We start from the raw sequence: 21,822 nt of genomic DNA, 5'->3' as shown, positions 1-21,822 counted from the left end.
GTGCTCTACAATGTTTGTTAACCAGTTCTTTGATATGAGTGCTTTTATTCTTTGATTTTACATTTTTAAAGATGACTAGGTCAACCCTCCTGTTTAAAACTGACCCGCATTGGTCGTTTCCATGCAAGTTACCAAAAATCAACAGTAAATTAGAAAAATACTAAAGATTCAGGGAAAAACTTAGAAAATGTATTGTATCCAATCAGAGATTACAAATATTAAATATGTAAGAAATATAATAATTCCCATTTGTTTTTATTGTATGCACACAATCAAAATTTTAGTTAAATTCCAAATATTACATTAGGACAGTCTTTTATTGTTATTATTTATCTTCAAATCACTTTAAAACCAAATTAACAAACATATATTTCATATAAATATTTTACAATATATTTATAGAAAAATAATACTAAACACTTTATTGCATTATTATGAATTAGCTCCCTGCTTTACTATAAATCAATGTGAACATCTGTCTGCTAAATGTATTAATGCAACTTTACCATTGCTAATAATGATGTCCTTTAACATGCAGTAATATATAAACTTTGTGTTATTAGTGAATAATAGTTTAATACTGATATCAATAATATCTTATCTATCCATTTTTACCTTAGTTACCCGCATGTTTTCAAGACACTATGTAATGAAAAAGATAGAAGAGTTGAATAATATTGGTAATTCCTCTTATATGGTAACTGTTTAGTCTTTATATACAAATATTGATCATGAGAATGGATTGTTTGCTTTGGAATATTTTATAAAAAGTAGGCATGAAAATGGCAAATTGAACACTTAACAATATATATATATATTTGTCTTTCAAGATAAGATTTAAGGTTAAAAGTAAAGGTTGTTGGGGCATGTTATATCCCTTCTTATGCTGGTTTATTTTTAGTTAAATGATAAAAGATTATATACTGAATTTACTTGAATAATCTAATTTGTTGGAGATATTATATTGATGATGCTATTTTTGGGGGTTCAGAGGAAGATTTGATTTAATTTCACCAATATTTTAATCAGAATCAGAAAGAGCTTTATTGCCAAGCTACGCATACAAGGAATTTGTTTTAGTGACATAAGCTTCCAGTACACAGAGACGACAACACACAGACAAAAAAGAGATTTCCAAATTGGCAAATAAATAAGTGTATAAACAACTGTGCTATAAATGATAATAGAATAGGATTGAGTGAGATGCAGGAATGGATGGTAAACAAATAAATTGAAGGATATTGCACGTTTATAAGCATAAGTAGGGAACATTTAACTGTTAATAATAACTATTCTAATGTGAAATTATATTTAGAATAAGGAAAAGATTAACTTTCTGGACCTGTAAGGTATTAAAGAGAAAAAAAGGATTTTTACATACATCAATATTTAGAGATATAATACACCCTATTTTGAGGATAAAGGGTAATTTTTTTTTTTAAATAGAGGGTAAAAGTTGGAAATAATTCAAAAAGCTAAGATATGTGCAAAAAATATGACAATGGAAAATAAATTACAAAGAAAAATAAGCAGGTAATTCTCATAAGGTTTGTTTTTTAACATAATATATATATTTTTATTAATTGTCAAGGTACTCATGTTATTTATAGACTAGAATGCCCTCACATATTTGGAGAGAACAAAAAGAGGTAATGGGCTAATGAAGAATATCCTATGGCTAAACACTTTAAAATAATGCATAAAAGTAATCTTTCTGATCCTCAGAATAGGTTACAGATTACTGATCATGTGAATATTACTATTAGAAAAGGAAAGATAACTTAAATGTAACCAAAGAGAGATATTTCGGATTTATAAATTACGTGCTAATATGTATCCAGGACTGAATGAGGACTTTAATACTTTTTTATAATTTATTTTTTAATATGTTTGGGATATTTTAAGTGGTATTTATTGAGGATTATATATATATATATATATATATATATATATATATATATATATATATATATATATATATATAATGTATATATTTATATATATATGTGTGTGTGTGTGTGTGTGTGTTAAAATGTGCTGTTTTTGTAACTGTTTAATGCTATAGTAGAGAGTTGTGGGTCACATGACAATTGTCTATTAATATGCTGACTTGATGAATGACAGTGCTGTCCCTGTCCCTGAGTTTGTTGTTTGGTCTCCATGAGCAATGATCTGAGACGTGTTGGAGAGTCTTTAGATGTACCCATCTGATTATAAAGGCTTCTTAGATCTGAAAGAGTACCATGAAAGCCCTAAAGTTCACTTTTGATGAACTATTATGATCCCTAGACCAGAGAGCACCTTCACTTGTTTTTTGTTTTTAGATGCTCTCTCTGATATTGGACTTTGCTGGAAGATCTTTGAATCTATTCTAAAGCATCTGAAGACCGGTGCCTGATCAGGTAAGAATACTATAGCATCACTTTAGTGTCCTATCTTTGTTTTGTAGTAGAAGACCTAAGAAATGCTGAGTTATTGGACTCTGTTCGAACCGTATCGCTTTGTGACCTTGAGCAATACATTTTTTTCCCACCACACTTCTCTGCTGGGATTGTCCATGGGAATAACTTATTGTAAAAAATAAATAAATAAAAAGTATCCAGACTAAAATAATATTTTGTCAGACACCAATGGCTGAAAATCAAAATCACTTTTGCTAATATCCAGTGGTATTTCATGATGGTAGGGCCGGTGTGGTGAGAATTTTGATCTCCTGCCAAATTATTACCCCCTAGTATTGGTAGGTTTGGGGGAGGGGTTAGGATTAGACATTCAGGTAGCGATTTAAAGGAGGGGGGTAATAATTTGGCAGGGGGTCAAAATTCAGCACAACACCGGCGCTATGTATAGGCGGAGTAGGCAGTTGCCTACGGCCTCGGGCTTGGAGGCGGGGCCTCCAAATCATCCCTTGTCCACCAATCAAGAGCAGCAAAATACTAGGCTGTTTGTCCATTGGATATAACAATTGTCATTCACCTGTAGTGAAACCAATTAATATCCCCGTTGAAACCTGAGTCACGCCCACCCTCTGAATATTTAAATGAAGAGATTACATACCGGTTTTATGAATGAGATCCAATTTACTACAAATTGATTTGATTGCGCCGAAACGAACGCATCCTAAAAAGTCAAAGAAAGTGCAGCTCGTCATGCGGATATCTATTTTGGAGTGATTGTAATGTTTTGTCAAAAAAAAAAAGTCTGACAATCAGCGTCGTTTTGGGATAGATCATTTGACGGTTATTCTGAGTTCAAAAGAGCGCGATCACCGTTGATGGACACTTCGCTTCTGACACTTTGAATCTGAGCAATGCAGAATTCTGTTAGAAAATAGATACGTTACGAACCGTCCGAAAGAATCTGTTTCGGAAATTAATTGTAATTCCAGTCACTGTTTCACTGAGGCGACTTCATGATGAACCGTTGATCTGAATCTTACAAAGGAGTCGGTTCTCCTCGATGGAATCGATTACAACCTGTGGATTCAAATCTTGATTCCTTTACGCCTCTGAATCAAGGAATCGATTCCTTTCCTTTGGAATCGTTTTCCAGCCCTAGTCAGGTGCTGACTGTCAAAATACTAAGTTAAAGAAAAAGTAAAGAAGTTTGTCAGTCAAACAGCAAGCGCTGTATAAATTGGTTATTAAACAAATTTAAGTATGCATGTATTGCATCCAATCAATCCCCACGTAGTTACCAAACACATGCTCACATTTTTTATATTACTGGTTTGATAACAATAAATTAGTTAGCCAGCTCTTAAGGTGTTTTATGAACATAAGTATGGCATAATCAACGGCTTGCCGTACATTAAAGGATTTTAATGGAAAGAAGCAGGGGTGGATCTAGAAAAATATTGATGGGGTGGCGAGAAGGGGACAGGAATTTTTGAGGGGTGGCAACATATGAGATATATATATATATATATATATATATATATATATATATATATATATATATATATATATATATACTGAATTTAGTCACAGTTATCACAGATTGATGATAAATATATGTGCACACTACAAAAGGACAAAGGCTATAATTTACAAATTTAATATCATACAATCAATGTCTTGCATTTGAAACAGTTATAACAAACATTACAAACATATAAGGAATAAGTGACCACATCCCATAAGGACTGGGTTGTTGTAACCAGAGTTTCTGTGTTTTTTTATAAACTATTATTATTAGCTATTAAGCCTACTTGAAGTATAACATTCTCTACTGTGTAATAGTACTATATTTCTGTTTGAATTTCTTCAAGTTATACAGAAATTTTATTTTGACAGGTTGTCATAAAGACATTGCCGTTTCTGTCAGTCTGTGTATACGATACGAATGAATGACGATAGTTTTATCAAATGAAATGGTGAAATCCTCTCATAAGCGCGCTGACTTTCACATGTGAAGCATACATCATGCATCAATATAGTGAAGAGCTGAAAACACCATGCGTGCTTCAGTGTGTGTGTGTGTGTGTGTGTGTGTGTGTAGTAGAGCACACATTCCCAGAGATGTGTAGAACAACACCTTCAGGGCCGCTGCTGGCCAAATGTGTGCCCTAAGCAGGAGTGTATTGTTGTGCCCCCCTTCCTCAAATATGATGATGGAAAAAACATCTGGTATAGGGGTGAAAAAATAACTTTAATCAAATAAAAAACTAAATGAATAAATTGTATTATTTACAAATCACAATTGTAGCTCTCGACATTTACCTGTGGCTATAACTTTATTATGACTCTTATTTATTTTATAGTCTCAAACATAAAGAAATCATGCAAAAGGAAACTAAGCAGTTTTACTATGATAAAACCATGGTTTATTTTTGTAAGGGTTGTGATATGCACGTTTTTTGTTGAAGAAAGTATAAAGCCTGTGTCATCTATAGCAAAAAGGTGGCTAAAAATGGAAGATTAAGTGAATAATTGAATGAAATGTTTGGTCAGAATCCTAAACAAGGATTTGATCGTCCTTGTAAGTGTAACAGCAGCAATCACATGGCATTTGTAATAACATGTACATAAATAGTTTATTTTGTATTTGCCTACATTATGTATTTTATCAGTGTTATTATTAACCAATCATTATTGCCTCATTATTTTTTCATATAATGCATTTTATGCCATTTAAAGGCTATTGATGGCTTAAGTCAGTTTTTATAGCAACAACAACAACAAAAACAACAAAAATATTACAGTATATTAATACTTTGTAAATTATTAGAGTTTGGGGATCGCAAATCATTTGAATCAGTTCGGGAGTTCAGAGCGGTTTCGCGAATCATTTGAGTCAGTTCGGGAGTTCAAAGCGGAATCGCGAATCATTTGAGTCAGTTTGGGGATTGCGAATTATTTGAATCAGTTCGGGAGTTCGTAGCGGGATCGCGAATCATTTGAGTCATTTTGGGAGTTCGGAGCGGGATCGCGAATCATTTGATTCAGTTATGGGGATCGCAAATCATTTGAGTCAGTTCGGGAGTTCAAAGCGGAATCGCGAATCATTTGAGTCAGTTATGGGGATCGCGAATCATTTGAGTCAGTTTGGGGATCGCAAACCATTTGAATCAGTTAGGGAGTTCTGAGCGGGTTTGCGAATCATTTGAGTCAGTTCGGGAGTTCAAAGCGGGTTCGCGAATCATTTGAGTCAGTTTGGGGATCGCGAATCATTTGAATCAGTTCGGAAGTTCGTAGCGGGATCGCGAATCATTTGAGTCGGTTATGGGGATCGCGAATCATTTGAGTCAGTTTGGGAGTTCGGAGCGGGATCGCGAATCATTTGAATCAGTGAGATTCAAATGATCAGTGCTTTACAACCATAGGACAGGAAGAGCTAAATAAACTTATCACTGTATCTAAACCAACAACATGTTTATTAGATCCTGTACCAACTAAATTACTGAAAGAGCTGTTACCTGTAGCCGAAGAACCGCTTCTTAATATCATTAACTCGTCGTTATCTTTAGGACACGTCCCAAAACCATTCAAGCTGGCGGTTATCAAGCCTCTTATTAAGAAACCAAAACTAGATCCTAGTGTACTGGCAAATTATAGGCCTATTTCAAATCTTCCATTTATGTCTAAAATTTTAGAAAAAGTTGTGTCTGCTCAATTGAGCACCTTCCTGCATAAAAATTATCTGTATGAAGAATTTCAGTCAGGTTTTAGGCCCCACCATAGCACAGAAACTGCACTTGTTAAAATCACAAATGACCTGCTTCTTGCGTCAGACCAAGGCTGCATCTCATTTCTAGTCTTACTTGATCTTAGTGCTGCGTTCGACACCATCATGACATACTCATAGATCGATTACAAAACTATACAGGTATTCAAGGGCAGGCTCTAAGATGGTTTAGATCCTACCTGTCCGATCGCTACCATTTTGTTTACTTAAATGGGGAGCCATCTCATTTATCATCAGTAAAATATGGAGTGCCACAAAGGTCCGTCCTAGGTCCCCTTCTATTTTCAATATACATGTTGCCCCTTGGTAATATTAATAGAAAATACGGAATTAGCTTCCACTGTTATGCTGATGATACTCAGCTATACTGTATATCTCAACGAGACCAGATGAAACTTCTCAATTATCTAAGCTAACAGAGTGTGTTAAAAATGTAAAAGATTGGATGACAAATAATTTTCTCCAATTAAATTCGGATAAGAAGGAGATCTTAATTATTGGACCAAAAAACACTACACAGAATCTTGTAGATTACAATCTGCAACTAGACGGATGTACTGTTACTTCCTCTACAGTCAAAAATCTGGGTGTTATATTAGACAGCAATTTGTCTTTTGAAAATCATATTTCCTATGTTACAAAAACTGCATTCTTCCATCTTAGAAACATTGCCAAGCTACGAAACATGTTATCTGTTTCTGATGCAGAAAAGCTAGTTCATGCATTCATGACCTCTAGACTGGACTATTGTAATGCACTTCTAGGTGGTTGTCCTGCTTCTTCAATAAACAAGCTACAGGTCGTCCAAAATAAAGCAGCTAGAGTCCTTACGAGGTCAAGAAAATATGATCATATTACCCCAATTTTACAGTCTCTGCACTGGCTACCTATTAAGTTCCGTATCAGTTACAAATTATCATTACTTACCTATAAGGCCCTAAATGGTTTAGCTCCAGCGTACCTAACTAGCCTCCTACCACATTACAACCCATCACGCACCCTAAGGTCACAAAACGCTGGACTTTTGGTCGTTCCTAGGATAGCAAAGTCCACTAAAGGAGGTAGAGCTTTCTCACATTTGGCTCCCAAACTCTGGAATAGCCTTCCTGATAATGTTCGGGGTTCAGACACACTCTCTCTGTTTAAATCTAGATTAAAAACACATCTCTTTCGCCAAGCATTCGAATAATGTATCTTTTAAATTGTGAGTGTAGTTGCATCTGATCAAAGGTACATTTTTATTCATTAGCTTGGGTTAAACTAATTTTACTTTGTTGGATCAGCAGCTATGCTAATGATGTCTGTATTTTGTTTCTATGTTTTGCCACGGGATGTAACTAGGATTTACACAAGCTCCAGTCTGGATCCAGAACACCTGAGAAGAGATGATGCTGACCCTCAGAGGACCCCAGATGATGCTAACCCTGAATCAACAAACAGAACTAACAATTATTCCTAAATGTGTGACTGAATCATATAATAACTTAATAATATTGATAGTTCATCGTCTAGCTGACTACGTCTTGTATTATTATTATTATTATTATTATTTTTTAGTTTTTCTAAAATCCTGTCAAATGTGCACAAACTACTAGCTACTATTAAATATTGTAGAAACATAATTTTCTGTAAAGTTGCTTTGTAACGATTTGTTTTGTAAAAAGCGCTATACAAATAAACTTGAATTGAATTGAATTGAATTGAGAGTTCTGAGCGGCTTCGCGGATCATTTGAATCAATTCGAGAGTTCAAAGCAGGTTCGCGAATCATTTGAGTCAGTTCGAGAGTTCAAAGCGGGTTGGCGAATCATTTGTCAGATTGGGGATCGCAAACCATTTGAATCAGTTCGGGAGTTCGGAGCGGGTTCGCGAATCATTTGAATCAGTTCGAGAGTTCAAAGCGGGTTCGCGAATCATTTGAGTCAGTTTGGGGATCGCGAATCATTTGTGCGGGAGTTCGTTGCGGGATCGCGAATCATTTGAGTCAGTTATGGGGATCGCGAATCATTTGAGTCAGTTTGGGAGTTCGGAGCGAGATCGCGAATCATTTGAATCATTTCGAGAGTTTGGAGCAGCTTCGCGGATCATTTGAATCAATTCGAGAGTTCAAAGCGGGTTCGCGAATCATTTGAGTCAGTTTGGGGATCACAAATCATTTGAATCAGTTCGGGAGTTCAAAGCGGGTTCGCGAATCATTTGAGTCAGTTTGGGGATCGCGAATCATTTGAATCAGTTCGGGAGTTCGGAGCGGGATCACGAATCACGAAAGATTTGCGCTCGTAAATTTTCAAATTGGCCATAACCTTTAGTTTGTTGCTGCCAACTGGGGTGGCAGCAGGAGTGGCAAGCCTTTCTTTTAGGGTGTCACCAGTTGATTGATACCTTTGTCGCAAAATTGTTATGCTTGTTCCTGCAATAATAATAATATGATAGTCTGTTCATTTTTCAGAAGAATATTATATATTATTACTCTGCCAGCTGGAACTGCTTATAGGAATAATGTAGTGGGTAACATCTGCTGGAAAAAAATGTGGATTTTGCTTCTTGCAACATTTCACATTCACAGATGCAAATATTAATTTCCTATAACTTTAATGACGTTTTAAGTCTCAAATAGTTTTTTTCTTTTTTCTTTACATTTGTAAGGTATTAAACACCCCCATTTTTCTTTGATTTATTTTTTGTTGTTGTCATTGTGTATCATTTTTATTTGTTTGTGATTGTATACTGTCTCTGAGCGTTAATAATAAAATGTATAAAGAAAAACAAGCTGGTGCCCCGTGCTGATTAAAATGGTGCAAATGCAATGAAAACAATTATATTATTTAATATAATATATTAAATGCAATTCACATCATCAAATGCCGTTACATATGAAGTGTCTGTATTATTTGTGTTTTTATCTTATTTGTTTTGCAGAAATGGTTCTGCTTGTTTTATGAAAATTCATAACCTATATTAGATAGTTTTCCTTTTTTATACATTGTCTTTATATTTTTATATTGTTCTTTTTATTATCTGTATTGTCACTGCCATTCTGTTGCACTGTGGAGTTTCTGTCCCTAAAACAAATTCCTTGGACTGAACAAAATTATAAATGCAACGCTTTTGTTTTTGCCCACATTGTTCATGAGCTGCACTCAAGGTTCTAAGGTTTTTCTATGTACAAAAAAACGCTGATCTAGAGCATCCCAAACATGCTCAATGTCCGGTGAGTATGGTGGCCATGCAAGAACTGGGCTGTTTTCAGCTTTCAGGAATTATGTATGTACAGATCCTTGCAACATGGGGCCATGCATTATCATGCTGCAACATGAGGTGATGGTCCTGGATGTCTGTGCAGTCTTGATAACTCTCTGCAAAGCCTTTTTGTCAGCTGCAAAGGTACTTCTATACCACACCAGTAGACCACACTGTATGTGAGGATACTCTTAATGGAGCAGCGGTAGAATTACAACAAGTTACCTTTCCTTAGCATTCTTAAAAAGTATAACCGCTTAATTAATGCCATGATGTTTATTGTCCATGTTTCTCTGAGATATGTGTGCCCAGACATTTTAAGATGAACACTCTCACCACCATCTCATCATCTCTGGTGATCAACCCCACCACAGTCATATCATCCACGGATTTGAAAACTCTGTTGGATTTATACGATAGTATGTAGTCATGTTTGTACAGAGAATAGAAAAATGGGCTTAGCACACATCCCTGTGGGACTCCTGTGCCAAAATTGAGGAATTATTTCAGCCCATTCTCACTGACTATGGCTAGTTGGAACAGTGCACTTCAACAAAGAAAGACTGAATATATTTGTAAATACCTCACCCAGCTCTGCAGCACCTGGGATGCCATCTAGACCAGCTTCTTTCGTGTGTTTATTTTACATCCAGAATGAGGTCCAGCAGGGTGAATGACAAATCTCTGGATGTTTGCAGTAGAACCTTGACTAATAGTAGTCCCAGTTATTTTCCCTTCAAAGTGTCTGAAGAACTAGTTAAGCTGCTTTGCCTCTAAAGCACTGCTGTTGTTCTGTCCAGTGATGTAGTGAATCCCCTGCCATCCAAGTTGGTGAAATGATTTTCTGTGGGTTGTTTTTGCATCCCTGATGACCTTTTTTAAGTTCATTATGGCTGTACTGTACTGCTGCATGTCAGCAAGAGTTTTACATTCTTGGTCAACCATGGCTTGCTGTTCAGAAAGATGTGAATCTGTTTCACAATGGTCACATTATCTATGCAGCATTTTATATAAAATAGCACAGAGGATGTGAAAATGTCAATGTTATCATCCACAAATGCAGTCCAGTCAGTGATTTACCTCTTCAAGACAAAAAGTGCTCATCTGCAATATGTCTATAGGACTTTTTCTATCAGATGTCAAACAGGCATTTATTAGATGCCCTGACCTGTGACCATTATGTTTAAAGTACTCTTTACAGAAAACAGTGACCATTTGACACAAGATCAACATCAAAATGCAATTGCTTTGCCTGTTCCTGCTGGTGGCCGGTAGTTCCTGCTGGTGGTTTACCAAAGAGGATGACAAGAAGGAAAGTGTCAAGGAGGAAATTGTTGGGACAGTGATTGGAATAGACCTCGGGACGACCTACTCCTGGTGAGAATTTAAGAGTTTGGATTCATATACAGGGTTCACTTGATTAATAGTGTGTGTGTTTTTGTATGTGTATATACTGTACATACCCCCGCGCACGCGTGCACACACACACACACACACACACACACACACATATATATTCTTTTAGTTGTACACACACACACACAAACATTATTACTATATATATATATATATATATATATATATATATATATATATATATATATATATATATATATATATATATATATATATATATTGCTCAGCATTAAAACATTTCTCTATTTATATTTAACATATGAGTTTGTGCTCATTCTATATTAATTTGCTCCAGTGTTGGAGTGTTCAAGAACGGCCGTGTTGAGATCATCGCCAATGATCAGGGAAACCGCATCACTCCGTCATACGTGGCCTTCACTACCGAAGGTGAGAGACTCATCGGAGACGCTGCGAAGAACCAGCTGACCTCTAACCCTGAGAACACCGTCTTTGACGCCAAGAGGTTAATCGGCCGCACATGGGGCGACTCGACCGTGCAGCAGGATATTAAATACTTCCCCTTTAAGGTACACATGTCTGCCAGCCTGTGTCTGAACTGTATTTGTCTCTTTGTATTCAACGAGGACACTAAACACCTGCTGTGTCTCTTCCAGGTATTTGAGAAGAAGAACAAGCCTCACATCCAGCTGGACATCGGATCAGGTCAGATGAAGACTTTCACCCCTGAGGAAATCTCTGCTATGGTTCTGACTAAAATGAAGGAGACTGCAGAGGCTTGTATTAGGGGTGTAACGGTTCACAAAATTCACGGTTCGGTTCGATACGATACACTGATGTCACGGTTCAGTTCGGTACGTTTTAGATACAGCAAAATGTAAAAACATCTCAACTTTTTAGAATGCCGCAAGCGCACCGCGGGTCATGTGACAAGAACTAACCAATCAGCTTCATCATTTCCCATAACAACGTTGAAAGCTCAGCCAAGATGAAGGAACAGCTGATCATAGTTGTATATGGATTGCAATTCTGAAATAAATTTAGTAGCAGCGCTAACCTACTGGAAGCGATTTTTAGAGCTGCAAATCCATTTATCGTTTGCTGAAATATCCACGTCTCATGGAGAGAGCACTTCATTGTTGCTTAGCAAAGGCAGACGCTTCAGGAGCGCTTCTGCCCGAGCGCTTTGGAAAGGAGGAGAAAGACGCGCCTAGCGTTTTCCATGCGTTTTTAGGCGCGATATGTGAACGGCCCCTAAGGCGCTCGCTCACTCAGCACACGCTGAAGGCTCGTTGCGAAATGTCTAATGCATGTAACAGACCAGAAATAGAAGATCCTCCAATAACCAACAGGTCTGTTTGGGTGCACTTTGGATTCCCTGTAAGCTATAATGGTGATGATAGAATGAATGGTAATTCCCAGATACTGACACACTAAGGTGATGTCGGAGGAAATGAGTTGACATCTTTCAAGTATTCCCGCTGGTGTTTTTTTTTTTGTATTCCCGCTGGTGTACCCAGATGTTGCAGATGCGACATACCGTTGTTTTTTTATCCACCACTCTCTTGCCATCACCATTATAGCTTACAGGGAATCCAAAGTGCACCCAAACACCAGACCTGTTGGTTATTGGAGGATCTTCTATTCCTGGTCTGTTAAACGCATTGGCTATTTTGCAACGAGCCTTCAGCGCGTACTGAGTGAGCGAGCGCCTGACTGAATAGCCTAACATAAACATATAAGTTGGTGTTTTTTTTCTTCTTCGGGGGTGTCAGGGGCGTTGCCTGTTACGTTGTTTGGGTTATTGGGCTATCTTGTTGAATGCATATCATTATATTTCACTTTTTTTTTCAAATAACTATAATTAATAGTTCCAATGAACCGTTCGGTACATAATGCGTACCGAACCGAAAGCCTCGTACTGAACGGTTCAATACGAATACCTGTATACACCCTTAATATATATATATATATATATATAAATGAAAAGAAAACATAATACAAAAAGATTAGAAAGGTATTTAGATTTCTTTAAGAATAGAATTAGAATAGTGAGTGTTAAAGTTAGAGGGTCAAATAAAGATGGAAGAGATGTTTTTAGCCGATTCTTGAAGATGGCTAAGGACTCAGCTGTCCGGATTGATTTGGGGAGGTCATTCCACCAGGAGGAAACATTTAATTTAAAAGTCCATAAAAGTGACTTTGTGCTTCTTTTGGATGAACAATCATGCAACGTTCACTTGCAGAACGCAAGCTTCTAGAGGCACATAAGTCTGAAGTAATAAATTTAGGTAAATGGGTGCAGAGCCAGTGGTAGTTTTGTAGGCAAACATCAATGCCTTAAATTTTATGTGAGCAGCTATTGGAAACCAGTACAAATTGATGAGCAGAGGTGTTCTTTTCTTCTCATTAAAATGTATCTTCTGTATTAATGGTAAAGGTTTGATAGAACTGGCTGGAAGAACTGCCAAAAGAACATTGCAATAGTCCAGCCTGGACAGAACAAGAGCTTGAACAAGGAGTTGTGCAGGATCTTCCAAAAGAAAGGGCCTGATCTTCTTGATGTTGAATAAAGCAAATCTGCAGGATCGGACAGTTTTAGCTTTATATATATATATATATATATATATATATATATATATATATATATATATATATATATATATATATATATATTTGACCCTTGACCAAAAAACAGTCTTAAAGGGTTAGTTCACTGAAAAATGAAAATTGTCATTGATAACTCACCCTTGTGTTGTTCCAAACCAGTAAGACCTCCGTTTATATTCGGAACACAGTTTAAGATATTTTAGATTTAGTCCGAGAGCTCTCAGTCCCTCCATTGAAGCTGTGTGTACGGTATACTGTCCATGTCCAGAAGTGTAAGAAAAACATCATCAAAGTAGTCCATGTGACATCAGAGGGTCAGTTAGCATAGTTTGAAGCATCGAAAATAGATTTTGGTTCCGTGTCTGTTGTGAGAGAGTTCAAAACAAAACAGTTTGTCATATCCAGTTTGCGAACAAATCATTCGACGTAACCGGATGTTTTTGAACCAGTTCACCAAATCGAACTGAATCGTTTTAAATATTGTGTTACGTTTATGAACTTGTGTTTCCTTATTTGGTCATCTTCCTTTTCTTGTTTTTGGTAATTGATTATTCCCCACCTGTCTCCAGTTCCCTCATTACGTGTTTAAATACCCAGTCTGTTCAGTTCTCCCTCGTCCGTGATTGTTTGTACATGTGTCAATGAATGTAAATGTGAACCTGTATGTTAATGTAACTTTGTCTTCTTCGTCATCTAGTAAACTCCTCATTTGTTCCATATCCTCCTCGAGCACTTTATCCTTTCGTTTAGCACTACACCAATTTGTAACAGAATCACGGACCTAAGCAGTTCAGTTTATTTAGCAGCGTTTTTCCTTCTTTTTGGGTTTTGATATTTTTTTCCCCTCTGGGAAATCCCAGCAGTCCGTCTCCTATGCCTGGAGCAACTGGACCATTCACTGGAGGACCATACCAGGGACTTTCTAGATCTGGTGTGCCTTACCCACTTCCCCGACCGCTCGCTCTCTAACTTCTTCTTCACCGGCCTGAGCGAGCGGTGTAAGGCACGCCTACCAGCGAACGGTCCCAAGAGGATTTTGCCGCTTTTGTGGAGTGGGTGCTGGCGAAAAATGGATCTTCATTCACCTTCAGCACCGCCGAAGAGGATATCTCCAGCCCCACTCCCGACCCAGAGACCAGCCAACCACCTTCCCGACAAACTGAGCCAGAGCCCACCGCAGCCGCAGAGCCCAAGCCATTCACTGACAAGAAGCAGGATCTCGAGAGTGCGACTGACCAGGTGTGTGAGCCGGCAACACCATGCATCGTGGGAGTCTTCGTGGAAATTGAGGGCGTGGAGGAAAGCCCTGCCCACACTTCCGTGACTGAGGGTGAGCTGTATGCGGTCTCGGGAAAGAATATGGAGCAACTTATGGACCTTATGGACTGGTCTATGGAGGTAATCCCTAATTTTCCTGTTTCTCTCTGGTTCCCGTCCAGCCCTGATCCCCCTGTATACCCTCTCAGTCTCCCACTCCTACCTCCTCCAGTCAGTTTCTATGCTCCATTTCCGCTGGTTCCGCCCAGCCCTGAATTTTCTGTTTCTCCGCTGGTTCCGCCCAGCCCTGAATTTTCTGTTTCTCTGCTGGTTCCGCCCAGCCCTGAATTTTATGTTTCTCCAGTGGTTCCGCCCAGCCCTGAATTTTCTGTTTCTCCGCTGGTTCCGCCCAGCCCTGAATTTTCTGTTTCTCCGCTGGTTCCGCCCAGCCCTGAATTTTCTGTTTCTCCGCTGGTTCCGCCCAGCTCTGAATTTCCTGTGTCTCCTGTATTCCCTCCCAGCCTCCCTCTCCCACCTCCTCCTAGACCTGCCAGTCCCTCTGCTTCACTTCCGCTGGTTCCGTCCAGCCCTGATCCTCCTGTGTTTCCTCCCATCCTTCCTCTCTCTCCTCCTCCTAGACCAGCCAGTTCCTCGACATCATCTCTGCTGGTGCCAGTTAGTCCCGCAGCTCACCCTCAGTCCGCGCCATCTGGGCGCGATGGTTCGCCGCTGGATTGCCAGTCTCCAGCTCCGCCTTGGCGTGTTAAGGCCCTGTCTCTGCCTCGAGCCTCCGAGCCCTGGACTCCACAGTCATTCGACCCAGTGGCTCCGCCTTGGCTCTTAGCTCCCTCGTCTTCATCGTGGCCTGGCATCCCACCTGCTCCACTGGGCTCCCTTGTCCCTCCGGCTCCAGCTTGGTCAGTCGTCGACCATCCGCCGCCTCGGGACTCCATTCCTCTTGTTTCACCTCGTCACTCCATCCCTCCGGCTCTGTCAGGCTCCTCCTTCCCTCTGGTTCCACCTCCATCCTCGGTCGCTCCGGCTCCACAGCGGTCTTCCAGGACCCCGCCTCCGCCTTGGTCGCCTGAGCCTTCTGCTCCACCTAGGCCCTCCGGATCCTCGATGTCACCCTGTCTCTGCGGCTGTGCTGCTCCATCTTGGCTCCTCACCCACTGGTGCAGTCTACGCCTGTCGGCCCCCTGGTGTCATCAGCTCATTCATCACCATGGCCCAGCGGTTTTAGAGGTGACAAAAAGGCGACAAATGGCATGGATAGCAGTGGTAAGGATGCCAAGATTACCTTCGATAAAACTCCAACACACATGATGGTGTGTTCAAAGCATTTTCACAAAGGTAAGTTACAATTACTCTCTATAAATGTTAACTAGCATGACATGGCTAGAAAATGAGCTTAAGTTACCAATTTACTAAAGCATAACGTTAATCAGTTTTAAATGTTGTACATCTAGGCTACATTGCAATTTATGTAGTGACTGTGTTTGCAGGCAAACCTGCCTATGAAATGTTGGAGTGTGATCCTGCTTTGATTACAGGAATAAATTATTTAGTTTATAATATATTAAAATAGAAAACAGTCATTTTAAATGGTCTGTCATGGCGTCATGTTAGAATTATACACCATGCTCACATCTAATATGTAAATGTTTTTTTTGTTTTCCAAAAGATTTTGTAATGTCTCTTCTCACATGTAATGTATTTTAGCCATGTCCGTAAATGAAATGCACATAGATTGAATGAAATTCTGCCTCCTTTATTTGTATTAAGGAAGAATTGTGCAAAATCAGTGTTCTTTGGTAGCAAAAACAATTACATAATTTAAATAGTAGTAACAACCAACTTAATTTCAGTTTCTTTACATATTTAACATGTAAATACATTTAGATAAATACATTAACATTTAAATACATTTACATGATACATTTACATTATAAAGAGTCCATAGAAATAATGAGAAACTGGAAATGTAGGATTATATTCTGTTTTTCACTCTTAATTTTTCATTATTTTCATGCCAGGACACTAGCCTATCATGCCATACCATGTAAACGGGCCAAACTTACCCATAATTCTTGGCTTTCTGATAACATTGCCGCCCAGTTGGTCACATATGTTAGCGATCTCTATACTGCGTAAACATGAACATTAATACATAATTATAGTAGACAGGTGAAGAACATGTGACGCGACATTCCCGCATCCGTGCGCACACTCTTTCTCACCTCATGTTTGCAGCTGTCTGCAAATGATCATAACTGATAGATAACTTTGCTCGGGACAAGACAACAGTAGTCCGGCACCAAGAAAAAAACATAAAAAGGCCAAGATGAGGCCCGTCCATCACATGTTCCCTTCCAAAAATTAACCATAGTGTCGAACGAAGCACTAAGATCCAATAAAACTAATAGAGAGATACACCCACGATCAGATGATAAGAGCAGATCATTTGTAACTCTAAGGAGAGCAGTCTCAGTACTATGATACGGTCTAAATCCTGACTGGAAATCCTCACATCTACCATTTTTCTCTAAGAAGGAATATAATTGTGAGGATACCACCTTTTCTAGTATCTTGGACAGAAAAGGGAGATTCGAGATTGGTCTATAATTAACTAGTTCTTTGGGGTCAAGTTGTGGTTTTTTTATGAGAGGCTTAATAACAGCCAGTTTGAAAGTTTTGGGGACATATCCTAATGACAATGAGGAATTAATAATAGTCAGAAGAGAATCTATGACTTCTGGAAGCACCTCTTTTAAGAGCTTAGATGGTATAGGGTCTAACATACATGTTGTAAGTTTAGATGATTTAACAAGTTTATACAATTCTTCCTCTCCTATAGTAGAGAATGAGTGGAACTGTTCCTCAGGGGGTCTATAGTGCACTGTATGATGCGATACTGTAGCTGACGGCTGAATGGTTGCAATTTTTTCTCTAATAGTATCGATTTTAGAAGTAAAGTAGTTCATAAAGTCATTACTGCTGTGGTGTTACTAACTATTAATAAGCAAATTAAGAATTTATTGAGAGAAATTTCGTGGTTATTAGTTAACAAGTGTTACCTATTCTAAAGTGTTACCAAAACTTTATCTGCAGCCAGAACTAACTCTGATGTAAAATCACCAAACTCTTTAATAAAGTCTGTATGGTGGCCTGGTGGCCTGTATACAGTAGCCAGTACAAACATAACGGGATTTATTATTAACATTTGTTTCTCTGGATAATGTTATATGAAGCACCATTACTTCAAACGAGTTATACTTGAAGCCTGCCCTCTGAGAAATCCTGAAAACTTTGTTATAAATTGAAGCAACACCTCCCCCTTTGCCTTTTAGACGCGGCTCATTATTATAACAGTAACCTTTGGGGGTGGACTCATTTAAAATAATTTAATCAACAAGTTTTAGATAGGTTTCTGTCAAACAGCACATCTAGATTATGATCAGTGATCATATTATTTGCAAAAAGTGTGTAGAAAGGGACCTTATATTCAATAAGCCAGCTTTATCATTTGTTTATTTGTATTGCATCTGTTTTTTATTTGTTGAACCTGAGTTAAATTGTTCATCTTAATTTGGTTTGGACATTTTTTTGTATTTTCCAGTTCGGGGACCAGACACAATCACAGTGTGGTTATAACCTAAACCAAGCCATTCATACAAAACACACATCCGGCTCATTTTTTGAGATGCACAACTATGACTGCTGCACTTGTTATAAAATTATACGAGGCCGTGGCTAATGGGGCTGCTGTCCAGGCTGGAGTCTTTTCTGGAGAAGAAGACATTGGTGAGTCCCTCTACAACCTTTAATGATGACCACGTCTAGGGCTGGCCTGTATAACCACACCAAGTCTCTTGTGAGATGATTGAGGACTGAAATGTGTTGAACAGGTGACCTGGTGCTTCTGGACGTTTGCCCTTTGACCCTGGGTATTGAGACAGTCGGAGGAGTTATGACCAAACTCATTCCCAGGAACACTGTTGTGCCCACCAAGAAATCCCAGATCTTCTCCACCGCTTCTGACAACCAGCCAACCGTGACCATCAAAGTTTATGAAGGTGAGCAACACTTAATTTACTTGATTTAATTCTCAATTTACTTTTCTCAATTTTTTAGTTAGTTTACATGAAAATGGTTTTAATGGTTTAGTTTTTGATTTTGAAGATAAAACAAAGCAAAAAATGTTGCTGGTTTGTTATGGGGGTCATTTGATGGTGCTAAAAAGAACATTATTTGGTGTAGTTGTAACGGAGGCCAACGAGTAGTGCTGTGCAGGTAAACCTCACTCCCCGATCTCAAGAGACGCACTAGCGACAGATGCTAGTGGCTGTAGCCATTTAGCCTCCTTGTTAGTGTGTCCGCCTCCCATGCCGGAGACCAGGGTCTACGTGATATGCCGTTACCCACTAGAAAAGGCCAAGGATTTCCGTATACCCACTTCAAAAAGCATGAGGATACGTAGCAACTTCGTTTTGTGTCAGAACTTTCACACTTTCATTCATAAATTCACCCCGTCTGTGTTTGCGAAGTGATTGAATCACGGAATCCAGTCAAAAATGGATCTGGCTGTATAAAGCAGAACGTCACAGAATTTGTCTATTTTTGAATGAATACATCTACAGTAGAGTTATACAATGAATCAAATATTGATATGGACTAGTATATATGAATATTAAAGTTAAAAGAGATTACAATTGTTCTATGTGTCTCTGGGAATGAGTGCTCAATATGTGCATTTTTGTCATTCAAATACACACAATGATCACTGTGTTTTCCCCCACACCTACTCCACCCTCACCACGCCCCCAGCTATGACTAGATGCCAACTGTATGTATTGCTCTTGTCTTAACAATCAAAACTGAAAGTGTATGATGTCCTGCCATCGCTTTTTTCCCCTGTTGATTCTGCATCACGGTCTGCTCTGTACAGTTGGAATCTCAACATATTTAACAGGTTGTCCAGTATGGCGTTATTCAGCCAGGTTTCCGTGAAATCCTTATTTGTCCAGGAGAGCAGAAGTTGTTCATCCATTTTGTTGGGTAAAGGGTGGAGATTTGGCAGATCGATGCTAGGCAATGGTGTTTTGAAATCCACGATGCCTGAGCTTCATGAGCGCACCAGCTCTTGTGGTGTGTTCTGCCAAATGTTCAGCAGGGAAAAAAAAAACACTTTACTTTACAAATTACTTTTGCGGGAAGTCGAGGCCTAGTGGTTAGAGAGTTTGACTCCTAACCCTAGGGTTGTGGGTTCGAGTCTCTGGGCCGGCAATACCACAACTTAGGTACCCTTGAGCAAGGCACCGAACCCCCAACTGCTCCCTGGGTGCCGCAGCATAAATGATGAACACTGCTCTAGGTGTGTGTTCATATCTTTTCACTTCCGTAGCCAGATGGCAAAAACTGAAACACTTAGGAGTTTGTTCCCCCAGGCCATCAGGCTCCTAAACTCAAAACCCAGCATCTACATGTCTCCATTTAATATTCACTTGATAAGTAAGATATGTATTATTCCCTACCTCACATTGGCATACTGATAGTGTCAATCTGTTTGCACATTTGCCTCTTGTACATTCCTGTGTATCTTAATCTTTAAGACTACAGTGTACTTTCCTGCACATTTTCAATTCTATATTTAATTCTACAGTATACATCTTATTTATATTTTATAATATTTTTATTGTTTAGTTTTATTAATACATATTAATTTATATTTATGTTGTGTTGTATTCTTTAATAATTGCAATGTCCATGGAGCGGAACTGACTCACATTTCACTGCTGGTTATATATACTCTATATAATTGTGTATGTGATGAATAAAAATCTTGAATATTGGATGGTGAAAATGACAGATGCCATTATTTCACTCTCTTTTATAGCATTGTCAAGCTTTGCCTTTCTTATTGTTTTGAAAATGTGACCTCTAGCTGCGACAGCAATATGGTATATGGTATGTGGTGCCTTTAATATTCAGAGTAGAATCTGTTCTCACTCTTTCCCTCAATCTTTCCAGGCGAGCGTCCGCTGACCAAGGATAACAACCTCCTAGGCATGTTTGACCTGGACGGCATCCCTCCAGCTCCCTGCGGTGTCCCCCAAATTAAGGTCACCTTCGAGATTGATGTCAACAGCATTCTGCGTGTCACCGGAGAGGACAAAGGCACAGGTAACAAGAACAAGATCGCCATCACCAACGACCAGAACCGTCTGACCCCCGAGGACATCGAGCGCATGGTGAAGGAGGCCGAGCACTTTGCTGATGAGGACAAGAAGCTGAAGGAGCGCATCGACGCCTGCAACGAGCTGGAGAGCTACACCTACTCCATGAAGAACCAGATTAGGAACAAAGAGAAGCTGGGTGGCAAACTGTCATCCGAAGACAAGGAGGCCATCAAGAAGGCCATCGAGGAGAAGATCGAGTGGCTGGAGTCTCACCAGGATGCAGATCTTGAAGACTTCCAGGACAAGAAGAAGGAGCTGGAGGAAATTATGCAGCCCATCATAAGCAAGCTGTACGGCAGCGCTGGCGGACTGCCACCAAAGGATGAAGATGGAAAGGTTGAGTTGTAAATCGTCTAGATTTACAACGTTTTCAGTCGCATGATGCCCTCATCTCTCTAAGTGTACATATTAAACACACTGACATTTTTATACAAGACAGGCGAACCTAAAGCTTCAGATCTCTTCAGGGAAAAACATGGGGGAAGAGTTGCGTTTGTAGTCTAATTTTCTCTTCATTCTGCTGAAGATTCTGTCAGCCCAGTTTGAGGTTTGATTGAGGGTGCAGGAAAAAAAATTATTGACATGTATCATGATTATATCTTCTAAATAGATTTTCTAAAGTGTTAAATTTCTTTAACTTTATTGTACTTGTTATTGGCACATTAAGAGTTATTCACAGTAAGCCGTGAAAAAGTACTCAATGAAGTGTTCACTCTGACGGACACAGCCGAAGTGCGAGCACAAATTCCGCCTCTCAGATGCATGCAATCCTGAATTCAGTTGTCTTTCACAGCTTATTGCTATAATAAGGTCAAATTCACACACACACACTTATGTCAAAGTACACAGTCTGTTGTGTAATACGTAAACATAAGCCAATTGGATGTGCAACATTATATTAAATCAGTGGATTTGTT

The 21,822-nt window shown here is 38.8% G+C and overlaps 1 protein-coding gene across 1 annotated transcript; it reads left to right on the top strand.

The window, feature by feature from the left end:
* The first annotated feature begins 10,662 nt into the window (after nt 1-10,662).
* On the top strand, nt 10,663-21,253 carry LOC113087172 (endoplasmic reticulum chaperone BiP-like). The gene is made up of 6 exons (XM_026255563.1): nt 10,663-10,802; nt 11,137-11,579; nt 14,413-14,648; nt 18,413-18,470; nt 18,575-18,742; nt 20,697-21,253. The coding sequence occupies exons 1-6, from the start codon at nt 10,663-10,665 to the stop codon at nt 21,251-21,253; spliced, it is 1,602 nt and encodes a 533-aa protein (XP_026111348.1).
* The last annotated feature ends 569 nt before the right edge of the window (nt 21,254-21,822 follow it).

Source organism: Carassius auratus, chromosome 5 (assembly GCF_003368295.1).
Source record: "Carassius auratus strain Wakin chromosome 5, ASM336829v1, whole genome shotgun sequence".
NCBI classification, from domain to species: Eukaryota; Metazoa; Chordata; class Actinopteri; order Cypriniformes; family Cyprinidae; genus Carassius; species Carassius auratus.
This window is presented reverse-complemented; position numbering and strand designations above follow the sequence as displayed.